This window comes from Chrysemys picta, chromosome 3 (assembly GCF_011386835.1).
Source record: "Chrysemys picta bellii isolate R12L10 chromosome 3, ASM1138683v2, whole genome shotgun sequence".
Taxonomy (NCBI): domain Eukaryota; kingdom Metazoa; phylum Chordata; order Testudines; family Emydidae; genus Chrysemys; species Chrysemys picta.
In genome coordinates, this window is record NC_088793.1 from 132365565 (window position 1) to 132381721 (window position 16157).

The following is a 16157-nucleotide window of genomic DNA, read 5'->3' on the forward strand; positions in this document are numbered from 1 at the left end:
TCAAATAATTGAGTTAGCGTGGGGGGAAACAGGGGAATTCCCTCCTGCATTTTGTTCTTAAAATTTGGAATGACAAAAATTTGGCACCTTTCCCTCTGTTCTTCGCTTTTCCTGATTCACACACAACACTAATTTTCAATCAGTCGCATAGGCGCTGACTTCTCCTCTGCCCGGTGGGTGCTCGACCCCTCCCTGCCCCTTGCCCCGCCCCTGCACCACCCTCGCCCCACCCCAATTCCACCCCTTCCCCAAAGTCCCTGCCCCCATTCCACCCCCTTCTCCCAAGTCCCCGCCCTTGCCCTGTCTCTTCTCTGCCTCCTCCCCTGAGCACGCCGTGTCCCCGCTCCTCTCCCTCCCTCCCGGAAAGTCCTAAGCACCGCCAAACAGTTGTTAGGCGGTGGGGCGGGGGCAGGAAGTGCTGGGAGGGAGAGGGAGGCACGGGGACACGGCGTGCTCGGAAGGGTGAGGAGGCGAGGCAGGGGCAGAGGGAGCTTGGCTGCCGGTGGGTGCAGAGCACCTACTAATTTTTCCCCATGGGTGCTCCAGCCCTGGAGCACCCACAGAGTCGGCGCCTATGCCAGAGGCAGCAGGCCCAGAGTCCAGAATCAAATTGGGGACTATTACACAAATTGGACCCTCACATAAATCAAGGTCTCTTCTCATATAGAAGGAGGAGTCCGATGGCACCTTAAAGACTAACAGATTTATTTGGGCATAAGCTTTCATGGGTAAAAAACCCACTTCTTCAGATGCGGAGGAATTCTTCGGGCTCCTCGTTGATTTTGTGGATACAGACTAACACAGTTACCCCTCTGATAGTTCTTATATAGAAGGGTCACGGGCCACAAAAAACTCTGAAGTTTGAGGCTTGGAGCACAGAAACATTTTCCCACACTTAATCTAAACAGGTATTTATTTAAAAGGAGTCCCACCATTCACTCCTTTTTTAATAGTTTGCATTTTTACCTGTAAGGAGAAATTCATGCCACTTAGTATGAAGAAAGCTTACCGATCCAGTAATGCCAACAAGGCAAGTCGATCATACCAGACTTTAATCCACTTGCCAGGAAATATAATAAATTTGTAAAACTGCCTGTTAAATTTTCGTTGTGCTGAAGAGCATGAAGAGTCCTCAAAGTCCTGACTCAGATGCTTTAAAACAAACAAAACACACACACAGTTTCATATTGGCATACTGTTGCCACTAAAGTACATGCTCTGAAAGGTAGAATTTATATGTCAATGTTTCATTCCAATTTCTTTATAAATGAATACTGGTGAAAATTTTTACTCTCCATTGTATTTCAACCATAAGGAACACAATATATTAATCTAGTTTCTTATAGATGGTCAGAAGTTATGCCAATCATGCAAAATACTATTAACAATACATTAACAAGTTTTAGTAACAAATTGTTTCTTTAATCCCCGTGGTTTATCTTGTCTATGGTTTTCTGGCTTCTCCCACACTTCAAACCAACCACAGCATAAGCCACAACCGTACCTGATGGGAAAAGATCCTTGCCTCTAACTGAGAATCCTAGCGATCAATAATTCCAAGTGACATAAAATATATTTGAGACAGATTGTGTTCCTTCTGTCACCGTAATTTTTAAGCAAAAATTCAAATAATTCACAGTTTTTACATTATTTAAGTTACAATTTAGACATTTTACTTAATGTACTGTGAAGGATTTTAAAAAGCCAAAAGTGAAATATGAACATTTAAAATTTTTGTTGATAATATCTGCCATCTAGGAGTGTTTTCTATATTTGGTCTCCTGACTCTACAACCTCTGCTCCAACAGGAACTATTACAATAATCAATGTTCCTGTTCTTTTTCCTTTTTATTTTTAATCACACTCACCTTAAATTAATTACTACCACTCTCCTAATTTAGTTTTATGACTTGAAAAAGAGTAGAAAAATGACAATGCTAGCAAAGGAATTGTTTAAAAATCTAAACAGGGCACTATGGCCCTGATTTTCCAAACACTTCAGCATGTGCTTAACTTTAAGCACATGAGCAGTCCCATTGACTTCACTGGAATTATACATATGCATGAAGTTAAACATGTGCACAAGGGTTTGCAGGACTTGGGCCTAGATCAGGATTTCTGTGTTGTAGTAAGTGCTTTGTCACTGACTGGCTGTGACTTGCATGAGGCCACACTAAATCTATTTGTGCCTCCATTTACCCATCCACCAAATGAATTAAATTACTTAGAGCTTGTCTACATGAACACTTAGTTCACAGCAAACTGGGGTGTGACTCTACCCTGCATTAGTCTGCCGCACACTAATTGTCCACGTGGACCCTGCTGACATGCACTGACAGTTTGTTAGCGTGCTTTGATTTACCCCACTTTGACATGAACTATTAGTGCACATCTACAAGGTCTACACATAGAGTTAATGCGCTGCAGGCTAGTGCAGGTAGATTCACACCGCAACTAGATACGAACTAAATTATCATATAGACAAACTCTCAGCTAATTTATATGGGTGTCTGAAGCTCTGAGTGAAATTCTAGCCTGGGGTAGTCAATATGTTGACTGTGGGCCAAATCCTGACTGCCAGACACTTTTGAATGGACCTCAACATCTTTTTATCATCATCATTGTTATTTTTTATTATTATTTTCTCTGGAGTCTGGACCTTGACTATACTTTGACCAAGACATTTGGACTTAGACCCATCCAAGTCAATGACAAAACTCCTAATGACTTCAATAGGGTTAAGATTTCACTTATAATCACAAGATTCGAAGCCATAAAAACATGTATTCTAGTCCCAAACTTGCAGTGTGATCTTGGGCAAGACATTCACTTCTCAATACTTCAGATTTCCTATAGATAAGATAAGGGTGATGATAATTCTCTAGTTAGCAGGTGGTTTGCAGGCTTAATAAATATTTGTAAAGTCTTTTGAGATTCTTGTACGGAAATCTCTATACAAATCTAAATTATCATTGTATATGCATTTATAACATACATAGGTAAAAAACGAGTTTTAAATCATCTTACAACAGCTACTTTCCTGTCAACTTTTAGTTCCTGTTAAAAAATGTAAGTCAAGATAAATAATTGTCTGATGTTTTAGGTTTATTAACATCAGACTTGAAGTGGCCATGTTCGGGTAGGGTGAAGGTGTTAAGCTTGGGATGAGGGTATCTCCAAATTCTGGAAGACAGCTTGGAGAATGTCAGAGACCCCAAACCCACACAAACTATAAAAATAAACTATGTCCTTGTCATATTACAAACCAAACTGAGCACTAAGGGCCTGCTTCTGACAGGTGATGAGCAACTCCAGCTCCTACAAGTGGAGGGTGCTCTGGCATCCCACAAATGATATCCAGGACCCAGGATCAGGCCCTAAAAGTTTTACTTCCCAGTTCAGAAAAGAGGTGACAGACTTGATATTTTAGGCCTACGTGCCCACACTACTCTGCAAAGTAGATGTGTCAAACTATTAAAATTTGGCAATGTGTATAAAATCCTAACAGCTGTGTCCTCTGGTTTTCAATTTTTATGATAAGAGACTATTTACATGTTAGAAGAACAGGAGGACTTGTGGCACCTTAGAGACTAACAAATTTTGTTAGTCTCTAAGGTGCCACAAGTCCTCCTGTTCTTCTTTTTGCGGATACAGACTAACACGGCTGCTACTCTGAAACCTTTCATTATGCAAGGCACTGCATTTAGCCGTATGGAGTGGAAATCCATCAACCTCATGAAATTTTTTTAAATTTGTTAGTCTCTAAGGTGCCACAAGTCCTCCTGTTCTTCTTTTTGCGGATACAGACTAACACGGCTGCTACTCTGAAATATTTACATGTTGGCAGTCTCTTTGTACAGCTAACATGTGCCAACGCAAATGCTTAGCAGACTTAGACTCATAGTAATCTCTAAATACTCTAATACAAGGCACTTTGGAAAACTTGTCTCTGTTATTAAAAAAAAAGCTCAAAAATGCTCCTTAAGGACCCAGCTCTGCCACCTTTGCTCAGAGTAGTCCCTTATTATTTTTAAACCAGTGGGGCTACTTGTCTAGTAATATACTACTCAATGTGCAGCCAAACAAGCCCTCCCAGTAGAGCAATACTATATAAATACAAAAGGGTTAAAATGGTTGCCTTCATACCAGGTGGTCGGTTCTACAACATGTTTACAAGACATGATTTGTTAAAATGTTAGAAACTGAAATACAATGTACCCGTGGTGTTTCTGAAAGGGTTCTTCGTGCCACCATCAGTAAGAGCTGCTGCTGGAGTGCACTTGCAGCGTGATCTCCTGAAGATGGTTCTTGACTCTCCGAAGTGGTAGTACTAGAGGAACTGAACTGTGTTTCACTGTGCACAGGGGTAAAAAGGAATGAAATGGTTTTAGAAAGAGGCAAGTCAATACCATTTAAAACAATACAGCAGGAGGTTTGGATGGCTCATGGGATCCATAATGGGACATGGAGCCTTCCACTCATCAGATAAAATCTAGCCCAGGCCTCTAGTGACCAAGGGTCATTTGTTTTTGATGGCTGTTCGTTGACCGCAGTCCAGTCCCCTGTGGAAAAGTGTTCTTTTCAGAAATGCCACTATCTGAAGAGGCACTTCTAAAGACGTATACTACTTCTTTAAGGAACAGCCAGGATCTTACAGCCAAAAAACCCTGGGTGTAATCCAGGAGGCGCTCTGCTCTTGCTTAGCTCTCTGTTCCTGTTTAAATAGACCGGCCCCAGGGCAAAGTATGGAGCCTCTTTAATTACTCCCAGTTTGTTTTGGTTGTGAGCCCCTGGCTATCCCTTAAAGAGGTAATACGCTCCTTCATAGCACCCTTTCTGGTAGTCTCAGCAAAGATTTCAAGGATGAAAGGGCAGAGATTTAACTCTTTAAGCCCCAGAGGTGGTCCATCCACAATGGGCTGAGGGCACACTGCATGACTGTGCTATCATTGTCCACTAGTACATGTCATGTGGATAACAAGTATCAGTTTCCAACTATGTCAATCCGCCACATTTCAGGAGCACTAAAATTTACTTTAAATTTCTGCAAGAGAAATCTTTAATGTGCTTTTTCTTTTTAGTCAGCCCTAAATCCTTCTTTCTAGGCATAGGTATCCATCAGCCCATCATTTTAGATATTGTGAAAACTCCCTTCTTGTTTAACTGCATCTGTAATTAAGGTCTTAGAATGCAAGTTCCCATGGCAGGTCTTTCTCTAGTCCTTTCTTCTTGATTCTGTACATTTAGCACTTAAATAATAAAACCTTGGTAAGGATTCTAATATACACTGTTTAATAATAATACACACGATTGCAAAAACAATCCCGTTACTGTGACATTACTTTATTTAAATAAAATTCTTGCTGAGAATAAATCATTTAAATGTTACTCTTGGATGGGATTCTTTTTAGATACCTATTCACTTTTCCTGTCACAACTGGGGTTTCCACACCTGCCTCCCCATTCTAATCTCAGTATCTCCTAGCCTTTATCAATCCTACGTATTTATGTGGCCCCCATTAAACATAGTGTCTGTGGGCCTCACAAGCTTTAACTTATTTAGTCACACAATACCCTTGTGAGGTAGGGCAGTGCTATTACCCCCATGTTACAGATAATGAGCTGACATACAGAGAGGCTAAATGACTTGCCCAAAGTAACACAGGAAGTCTGCAGCAGAACAAGGAATTGAGGACAGGGCTTCCAGGTTCCAAGCTAGTTCCCTAACCACTGGATCATCCTTTCGACTTTAAGTATCAGGGGGTAGCCGTGTTAGTCTGTATCTACAAAAACAACAAGGAGTCTGGTTGCATCCGAAGAAGTGAGGTTTTTACTCACGAAAGCTTATGCCCAAATAAATCTGTTAGTCTTTAAGGTGCCACCAGACTCCTTGTTGCTTTCGACTTTAGTAAGCCAGACCTTCCATACAAATTCCCTTAAGCATATGCCAGACAAAAGGGGAAAGTAAACAGATTAGTGGCTGTCCAGTAAGATACAGAAAAGAGAATGAAACATTGCATGCTATGTCTACATAGTTCATCTCTTTAAAACTGTCTGCCCACTCCCCTAGCCATTGCTTTGCAAAAGCCAAGTGAAGTCTGGTTCATTCTTAACTTTTGTCTATTTTCTTTTATCCCACATCTAATAAGGAACGGCCTGGCATGATGATATTATACTCACACACCACAATCCTTTGCCCTTGCCTTCTGGACCAATCAAAAATCTGTCCACGGTAGACTCATGACACTTCTCCCTATAATCAAGCCTTCCCTTAGAGTTCAACTCTTCTCCCATGAGACCAGAAGATAACTTGGAAAGCCTAGTGGGGCAACACACTATTTTCTATTTCCTCTCAGCATCAGAATTCACAGCTCCACCCACCAGCTGTGTCTGGCAGAAGCAATTAATTCTAGAGGTTGTCAACACCCAGGAGGCCAGCAGTGGGAAAGTCAGGAACTCTAGAAGCCTCGTAGGACAGTTCGGACAGAGGGGCGGAGTGTGTGCAGCTGGGAAGGCAGAGGTGGGAAAAGCAGCAACTCAAAAATAGAGGCCGTGCTGCACTTGGAAAGCTGCCTCTGTGTGCACTTTGATTTACATTTGGTGAGAACATTAGTATAGGTTAAAAAAAATCTCACCTAATCTATCTCTTGTTCTTTATTTCTCACGCTGTCTCTATCACCAGTCTCTCCCAGCCCCCACGTTCTTGGTTGTCTTTCTCACATGGCTCTGATCATTCTCACATTCACGTGCTACACCATTTCCGATGCTGAACAGTTTAATTTTTAAACTACTTATACTCAAAGATATACACCATTTCTGATGACACATCACTATCAAACTAACAACGAATACCAACAAGAAATTCTACAGTTTTGTTTGTGTTTTTATAAACCTATAACAGTGTTCCATAAAATTAGAATATATAATGTATAAATAGGAGCAAACACTCCCTAATTACTGAATAATTGTAACATAAAGCTGAACATCATAGTGTAAGATGGGGCCTTGATGAACAGAAAATACATTAGTTTGCAGAATCAAATTAAGGCTATCAAGATCTACTGTAAACGGCACCATTAATATAAGCAAAGGTATAATTACACTAAATTTTGAATTGTAAATTAATAACTAAAGATATGTGTGACAAACATGTGACATATGCATGACTAATGTGAAAGGTACAGAGCTCCCTCTGTTGATAACAAAGAGATTAACATTCCACTATATTTTTTTACTCAGCATTCAATTCTACTACACCATGGAACAAGCATCAATTTAGCTGAACAATTGCACAACACTAAATATTTTATTGTAACCACAAAACACTTGAAAATCTGTTTTATAAATTTCCTGTTTGTCTTTCATGACTTTTTTTATGTCACTGAAAATTTTTGCCAAAAATCAGTCTAAGCAATAACACAGCTCATGCTGGTCCATATTCCACTACTTATCCAGCCTTATGACTGAAGTTATCTGAGGTGAGATCAAGACAGAAATCTGCATTAGAAGAAAATACACAATCTATTTCTCCCCTCGATGGACCCCTTGCTTAAAGTGTGTTCACACTGTTCAATAAATGCATGGACAGAGACAATATTCTGGTCGGTTAAAGTGAGAGATCCCCAAAATGTGGTCCAATGTCCACCTTCTGGTAGCCAAATGGTGCTGGTTCTTCTCTTTATCTAGTGTTGCTGTAATGAATTACAGTTGAAAGAACATAAAATATTTTCCTAATATTACTTTTCCATTGTAAGCAGTGCAGTTGTGACCACAGAGATATTGTGCAATGACGAATGGGAGCGGTGGGGAGCGTACACCTCTACAAGTGGGAAGAAAGAGTCCGCAAGATACTCTATTAAGAATGTGATTCAGATAGTTAAAAATCTCAAGAACTCCTAGATTAAGTAAATGATTCTTTATTGAGTCCTGGGCTGATCTTTCCTTTTCAGCATGAATGTGAAGAGGAGACAGCAAATGCTGTGGCTAACTTTATGATTGTGCCTAAATAATAAAAACAACCTGACTAAAGGGGTATGCCTAATAAACTATTAAATGGAAAGATCCTATAGTCAGTGCTTCAGACTGTAGCAACTGGGTCATATGAGCTTAGCAAGAAGTCATGTAAATTTATCCAACTAAAATATTTTAGCCAAATATTACTTTTTTAAAAACTAGGAAAAAAACACAATCCCACTAAGCAGACGAACAATGCAGCCAAGAAAAATGTGATATATATAGAAAAAACACATTTTAAAAATTTAAAGTTGGGTAAGGTCCTAATTCCTTACCTGGTTCCTTTTGACTTCCTGTGATTACTCACATGCTTAAAGTTAGGCACATTCTTAAGTACCTTCCTGAACTAAGGCCTAAATGACCAAGTTAAACAAAAGCCCATTAAGGCTAACTTGGTAAGCGTAACTCTGAATTCCCTGCCTTTTGTGCACTTTCAAATTCTATCAGTTTGTTGTACTAATACAGGAGTTTGCATTTATGACAGTATAGGAATACTTGAATAAACTTGAAGTCTTGAATAAACGTCTTTTCTCACTGCTGTTGTCTTCCTGCTGCCACTTCACAAGACTCGCTGCTCCTGCCCCATAGAATGGATCTACACCGGCATTTCCTCATCTGCCTGGCTCTCCTGCTGCCTCCCTCCTCTACATCCATTGCTGCTGGAATGATTCTTCAGCAGCACTCATCTGCCTCATACATCAAGATAAGTCATGACATTAAACCCATCAGTTATGAGGATTTTTTCTTTTTAAGCCATGGGTGGTTTACATATAATGCATTATGACATTAGATGACAAGGCTTTCTTCTTAAAAATTAGAAGGCAAATTGAAATATAGAATGAAAGTAGAAATATATAAAATCAGAGCACCAGGAAGATTAGATAATTGCACATCAAACTGATTATGACAGACAAGGAAAAAGCTGTGAAGTTTAGGAAGCGCTCTTTGCTCTTTTTCTATAAATTCACTAATTATGATTTTAAAAGGGACACTGTCAACTGAAAACCCATATTTTAAGATTCCTTAACAATATTACTGATAGCAACTTAGATTATTAAAACCAAAATAGTTTAAAATCCAGTTTGCATTTTGCTATCTGTACTACTCTGTTTACTTTCTGCATTTCTCTCAATTAGGAAATAATATTAGTGAAATTAGATATCCTTTTTTAATAGGTAATTTCACTTTCAGATTCTCAGTGCAGCCGTGTAAACAGAGTACTGAAGGGGAGTATTTATTTGTTTTAAAATCAACTGTTCCCATTAGAAGTTACAAAATATCCTGAAAATATTTTAATTAGTCTTAAGTGTTGAGAAAATATTTTGCAACAATCTAAATCTTGATCCAAATTTGATTTGATATTATTTTTTTAAAACAACATTATGTATTATGGATGCAGTGGTAGCTGTAACACAGTTAAGGTTATGCTAGAGTTTCAATTTGACAGTGGAAAGAATGAGGAATATCTGGTCTGAGTTTTAATAAAATAAAAAATGGATAATAATCCTTGAATAATTAGATTTTTAGTTGTATGATTCAAAGTTCCACAGCTTATTATACATTTTCCAGAAAAATGGGGGGAAGGGGGAAAGGTTTAAAATATTTTTCCTGGGAAGCATCTCACTTTTCTATGTTCTCCTCTTGCAAGAAATCGAAAACATTCTGGGATCTGCAACCTGTCATTTAGCCACATTGCTACTCCTCACGTCCTGATTACTAGAATATCAGTAATGCACTGGTGGTGTTTCTCTATAGAGCATTTTATATGTTTTTAGCCTTAATGGAAAATGTGTGTGTCAAGCTGAACCCACTGAATTGTAATGTGCCACAGCCAGAATATTGTCACTTCCCAGAAGGATAAAAAAAAAACGAGTGAATGAAAGGAAAGAGGAAAAACCTTAACAGTGACCTCAGCAATGTTAAGGCAAAATAACTTCCTAAATGCATGGAATGTGTGAAGGGCATGTGATTTTAAGGTTTTATTTCAGTTTTTCCATGACAAAAAAAAAGGTAAAGCAACCTTGTTGATGATCTTCCAGACTAAGCACCAACAACCATATAGCTGTAGAGACTTTTGTTCCTACACAGGATTTTACTGCCATCATGTGGCAATGGTGCCCTCACGGACTCATATATTACAGTCAAAAGATCCATTTCCCCTCTATGTTAAAAATGCAAGAATGGATGCTGCAGCAGCTGGAAATCTAGAAGAGATCGTAAATGGATATATGGTAATATGTTACAAATCCTTTTCCTCTTGTTTACAGAATGGATGCCAGAAAGATAGCAACAGAATTGTGTTGCATTTGTAAAGAGCGGTTCACCATTTGGTTTAGGAAAATCGATGACTTACAAATAAGGCTAGAATTCAAAGCAGCATGGAATTAGAACTTTTAACCCCCCCAAAATAAATCAATGCTTAAACTTTCCTATTGAATTACATTTAAAAAGGACCCTGGAAGAACAAAGCTATCTGAAATCATCCAATCCCAAAACTGGGTGGGTTTGGGTCTCCGAGTTTTCTCCTCTAATCCCCAAAGATCCCATTGTATTTTTATTGCACAGAGTTCAAAATCTGTGCAGTGGAGCAAATGCATACATTTGTCAAAGGGCAACATGTGTTTTTCACTAATAGTAAGAATCAGCAGCTTGTTACTATGGCTGGAGGCCGTCCCTGTCATTTGAGTCACCTTGTGGAGTGGAAAACATAGCTGCTTTCGTGATATGGCATCTTTCAGAGCTGAACAACTTGCAAACAGTGGATGTTACTATTTCAACACAAGTTTGAAGTGCAAAGGTACATTTATAAGGTGTTTGGGGAATTTGCCAGAGGTAAAAACTATAAAGTATTAATGCACTTATCCAGAAGATGTATATCGCTGCTAAGGTGTTCAGATAGATGCTTTTGTACAGTACAAAGCACTCAGCAGCTACTTTATTTATGGAAGTGAATGTGAATCAAATGAGACCCAGGCCGGAAACACTTGCATTTTACAGCCTTTGAAAGCTATGTTGGAAGGATATTTTAAATTAACTTTTTTCTTAGTAGTTGTTACAAACACTATTTTTGCTGCAATTAGTGCTTTTTAGCCTAGGGTCCCTACTGCTGCTGAAGAAAGAGCTGACTGTGAAAGCAAACAGACAAAACAAATTAAACCAGAGATTAGCGGCGTTTTCTTTCTGTTGGAATGAATTTCACATTAGAAGCTATCACAAGGCCTATTGGCAGCCTAGGGTTAGCGGCAGGCCTTCATCTAACAGCGTGAGCAAAGAGTCCCTTGCTTTCTTAATCTGAAATCAAGAATTGAATAAACCTGCACATTTTTCTGTTTATTTCTACAAGGGTCTTAAAATGATCACCCAAAGGTCACTTAGGGAGAAAGGATGGCCTTGGGGTGAAGACACTGGACATGGATTCAAGGGAGCTGAGTTGAGTTCACAGCTCTGCCTCATACTTCGGGCAAGTCACTTGCCTTCTCCAGGCTCCAATTTTCAATCTTCAGCTTGTACATTGTACCCCTTTCTCTGACCCTTTGTTGATGTAGATTGTAAGCTCCTCTGGGCAGGGACTGTCTCTTCCTGTTAGTTTGTACAATGCCTAGCACAATGGGCACTGTTGAAGCCGCTAGCTGCAATTGTAATACAAATAATGATAATGAACTGTAAAAAAGTGTCCACCACTTAAGTCTATATTTGAACAAATGAATCAAACACTTTTGGACCAAAGAAGGTTGCATAATGATTAGCAACCATTTTTGAAGAACAAACCATTCTAAACAAATATCAGCTCTGTACCAATTGATATCAATGCATGTGTGTCATGAATCTGTCCTGCATGGATTCTGTTCCATTTGCAAGAGTTTAAATACTTCAGAAAGGAGACAGACTAAAGAATACAAGTTAGCTCACATCTCCCAAAGAAGAGTATTTGCTAGCTGAACCTCTTACCTGAAACAAAATTGCAAAATGCTTCCCTGATATAAATGGATGCAACTACAGATGACTTTGGTAGGAATCGCACCACTTCAAACAAAGATGTTCCAAAGCCGATAGGTAATATAAATTGTTTGGGCACACCTATACTTGGGTCTCAAATCTGTAAGTTAGCCCCTGAAACACTACAAGCAAAAACTGCACCTCTGAGAATGATGCTGACTCATGTAATTTTGGGGCATATGACCTTGCATTGGCAGTCATTTCAAGGGATGTTGACAAATTACCCATTCCCACAGATCAAAGTGCAGTAGGCATTGTGGGGGTATGGTGACCAGATGTCCCGATTTTATAGGGACAGTCCCGATATTTGGGGCTTTTTCTTATATAGGCTCCTATTACCCGCCACACCCTGTCCCGGATAGTCACACTTGCAATCTGGTCACCCTATGTGGGGCTGGGGCAGAATACCATAGTATTTCATCACTAAGTAACATCTAATTAAATACTGTGTGAAAAACTGCAACATATCTTTTGCCAATACATCAGTCACTTAGGGTATGTCTAAACTGCAATTAAACCTGTGGCCAGCCCGTGCCAGCTGACTCAAGCTAAGGGGCTCAGGGCCTGTTTAATTGCAGTATAGACATTCGGGCTTGGGCGGGAGCCCGAGGTCTGGGATCCTGTGAGGGGGGTGGGCCTCAGAACCTGGGCTCCAGCCCAAGCCCAAACATTTACACTGCTGTTTTATAGCCCTGCAGCCCAAGCCCAAGTCAGCTGACGCAGGCCAGCCCTGGCCGTGCCACGGATCTTTTACTGCAGTGTAGACATGCCAGAAGATGTGAACACATTTAGGGTAAGACGTTGTGATACAAAAAAATCACTGTCTCATCATCACCACCAAAATCTATGGTAGAAAGCAGCCAAATTTCATAGTGCAAACATAACTGTGGTGCTAATAGATCTGCGAGCTGCTTCAAGCCCTTTAAAAATGCCATGGGAACTTTGGATAGCTCATCCGGTAGTTTGGGAATATAGACAAGTACTAAAACTTTCACTAAAGATTTACCAAAAGCAGCAAAATAATTTTAAATGGCAAAGCAAACTGTGAGGGAAACTTGACGATAGATGTATGTTTCAGAGATTATTCTGTGATTGCAGCCAAGTATTCTGTGTGCTCACATTTAGATATTGGATTTTATGTTCAAGATTTCTCCAAATACCATTATTTTAATATTAAACTTGTAATTTTACACTAGCACTAAAATTAGCAATACATTTTTCAGCATTAGCAGAAAAATCTAGACACACTATGAAAATACTCAACTTGGTTTTACATTAGTAACCTCAAGTTTATTTCAATTCACCTTTTTTTGTCTTTCTAAACATGGTGAAGTATTGAGGGGGGATGTGAATAGGCTTTTGAAGTCCATCACTTAATTCTAAAATGAACATCTCCCCAGTAGGCCAGAGACAAACAAAGGGTAATCAAATATTCAACTTCTCCAGACTATAGGTTCAGACAGTGTGTCACATTGCCACTTGTAACTTGAAAAAAGTGCAGTAGTTTGCAGTAACTGAATTCAGTTTTTGATTGATGTGAAACCAGGAGGTATAATGTGTCCACATAGTAGTTAATCAATCTCTTGTGTTCTTAGTCATTTAAAAAGACAGAATCCTTAGAAGACAATATTTCAGACACACATTCTAGAATGCCGTGTTACTAGAAGGTAATAAATATTGACACATTTTTATTTTTACATTAGAAGGCCAAGCTCTTAACAAGAATCCTAATGTGTAAATAGAGCACAGTTCAGACAAGCAATTAAATATGTTTCGGGGATATATTAGCTTGGTGCTGCAAGAATACAGAGCAGTTTATTACTGTATACTTCAGTAACTGACATTGAGCTAAACCTTCTGGCCCAATTCATGCTACTGCAGGGGATAGAACTCACTATTGATGAAAAAACAGTTATTGATACAATCACTATATTTATTATTGTAATTGTAGGTTATTATGAGTTTGGTTTCACCTTTACTGAATTTAATGAGATATTTACAATTATTTTTATACACATATGCTTGAGAACAGGATATCTGATGTGCTTATTAAAACTAGTTATTTAATTAAATAAAATATTCATGATAATTAAGGCAATTCCATGTGAATATCTGTTTTCTGTCAACCACTGACAGGCACCAAAAATGTCAAGGAAAACACCACCGCCTTAGCCATAAAACCATATTTATTACCTTATAAATGTGCTTTCACTGAATCTGGAATGCAGCTTTAGAACTTCTATTTTGCTTTAACAGTCTATATTATTTTATTTTATACTATGTTTCTGAACATTATGTAATTGTTAGTTATTCTGATTTACTCCTGGTATAGAATATTTGACAGAAGTCTTCAACTGTAAATGTACTACAACTGGTATGTAGTAAATCAAGGAACCATTTGGTCAAAAGGCAAACAACCAAAAAGAGCGTCTTCTCAAACAACCAGACACCTCCCCCTCATACAAAACACCAGTTTGATACAGACATGAGCTTTATTTCAAAAAAAACTTTTAGAATATTTATGTTTTGGAAAGAAATATGTTTCTGTAAAAGAATGTGAGGATGCTCTTCAGTCAGAATATTTTAAAGATGAGTGATGCTTAGGATGTGTTATCAGAGTGGGCCTCTTTACCTCTCCTCTTTGCAAAGAGAAAAACTTTTCATTTTCAGCCCACACAAAGAATTCTAGAAATATCCTTACTGAAACTGATTTCTTTTATAAACACTCTAAAGTCTTCAAATTTTCAGAACATTTATGCTTGAAAGTGTTTGCAGAAGAAATTGGTTACTTCTAACTCATGTTTCCTCTTAACAGTGAAAACTTTTGTTGTCCCTCAAATGGTAAAGATAGGATAAGCTTCCTTTGAGATGTTTATTTGCAAATATTTTGCATCTAAATGCAAGCCCTAACTATATTAACTGCCTGATACCATTGTGATATGAAGAGTTAGATGTTTTATGGACCAATATGTAAACCTACTAACTTGTTATAACTGGTTACTAACATTAGAAGCCATGAGTATAAAACATGTATCTAAGTGGGAAATTAATCAGTTATCTGGCAATGTTTAAGGAACTCCTTTTCAAACTCAGGAAAACAGGAAGAACCAGTCCAAGGATTGTTAAGAAGGAAAGACAATACATTATTTAAGTTTAAAGACTCTCTTTATGAATCATTTAAATTTAAAAAACACTCTTTAAAAAAAAACGCAAGATTTTGATATAGAAAATAGGAGTGTTTGGACCAAACTTTAAACAGAATTTTGACTCCTATTAAACCCTGATGGAACTAATGAGATATCTCAAAACAAAGTGAATAACCGAAAGAATTAAAACTCTAGCTTTAAAAATGTTCAGCAAATTTCCTGCCCCAAAGACAAAAGCAATATAACCATAAAATTGAAGAATGACAACCCTGTGGCATACGCATTAGCAGATTGCATATTCATGAGCTGAATATCCTACCAGACCATATCATGAAAGTGTTGAGCAAATGCAGGGTGACAGCGTCTGATATTTGAATCCAGCCAAGCCCCTGAAGGTGTGTTTTCCACCTTCAGAGAGTATGTAGAGAAAAGAGTACAAATTCCTTCAGACTGAGACATGCTCTCACATACTCTTTACACATTATTAATGCACTCTTATGCTCTCAGCTCAGCCTGCTCATCTCATCTCTACAAGCAAGTAAGCAACAGAGGCAAGACAGATATGAACAACAACAAAAAAGAACACAGCATCAAGAAGAAGCAACCTTCCAGTCCAGTACTGCTTCTGTGACACGATGACATCATCAAGATTTCAGCATCATTGATGCTACCCTGGGACAACAGTAACAGGCTTTAAGAATGTAATTTATGAAATAGAACTGAAAGCTATTCTCATACGTGACATTCTTCTTTTGCATGCTTTATAAATCCGTTTGTGAAAGGACCACACAAAGGAACAAATCTAGCACTGCTCATAACCAACCAGCAGGTACAAAACACTCTAAAGGCTTTATCTAGAATCCAATTTGTGGTCATGGGGTAACTTGAGTTAACCAGCATGACTGTAAGATGAGCCCTAGAGTAAAGAAGTGACTTGGAATAAATGGTTGTGGAGTGTCTAGATTAGCATTCACAAGTGTGGTAATTAATCAATCGAGGTAA

At 38.6% G+C, this 16157-nt stretch overlaps 1 protein-coding gene across 4 annotated transcripts in view; it reads right to left on the reverse strand.

Moving 5' to 3' along the window:
- The window catches only part of PCNX2 (pecanex 2), a 247386-nt gene that overhangs the window by 195174 nt on the left and 36055 nt on the right, over positions 1–16157 (reverse strand). For all 4 annotated transcript variants that reach the window (XM_065589023.1, XM_065589022.1, XM_065589025.1 and 1 more), the window contains exons 9-10: positions 4219–4354; positions 1010–1152 (exon numbers count right to left, since the gene is read on the reverse strand). In XM_065589023.1, coding sequence (XP_065445095.1) covers positions 1010–1152; positions 4219–4354 — 279 coding nt within the window. The remainder of the gene's footprint in view (positions 1–1009; positions 1153–4218; positions 4355–16157) is intronic.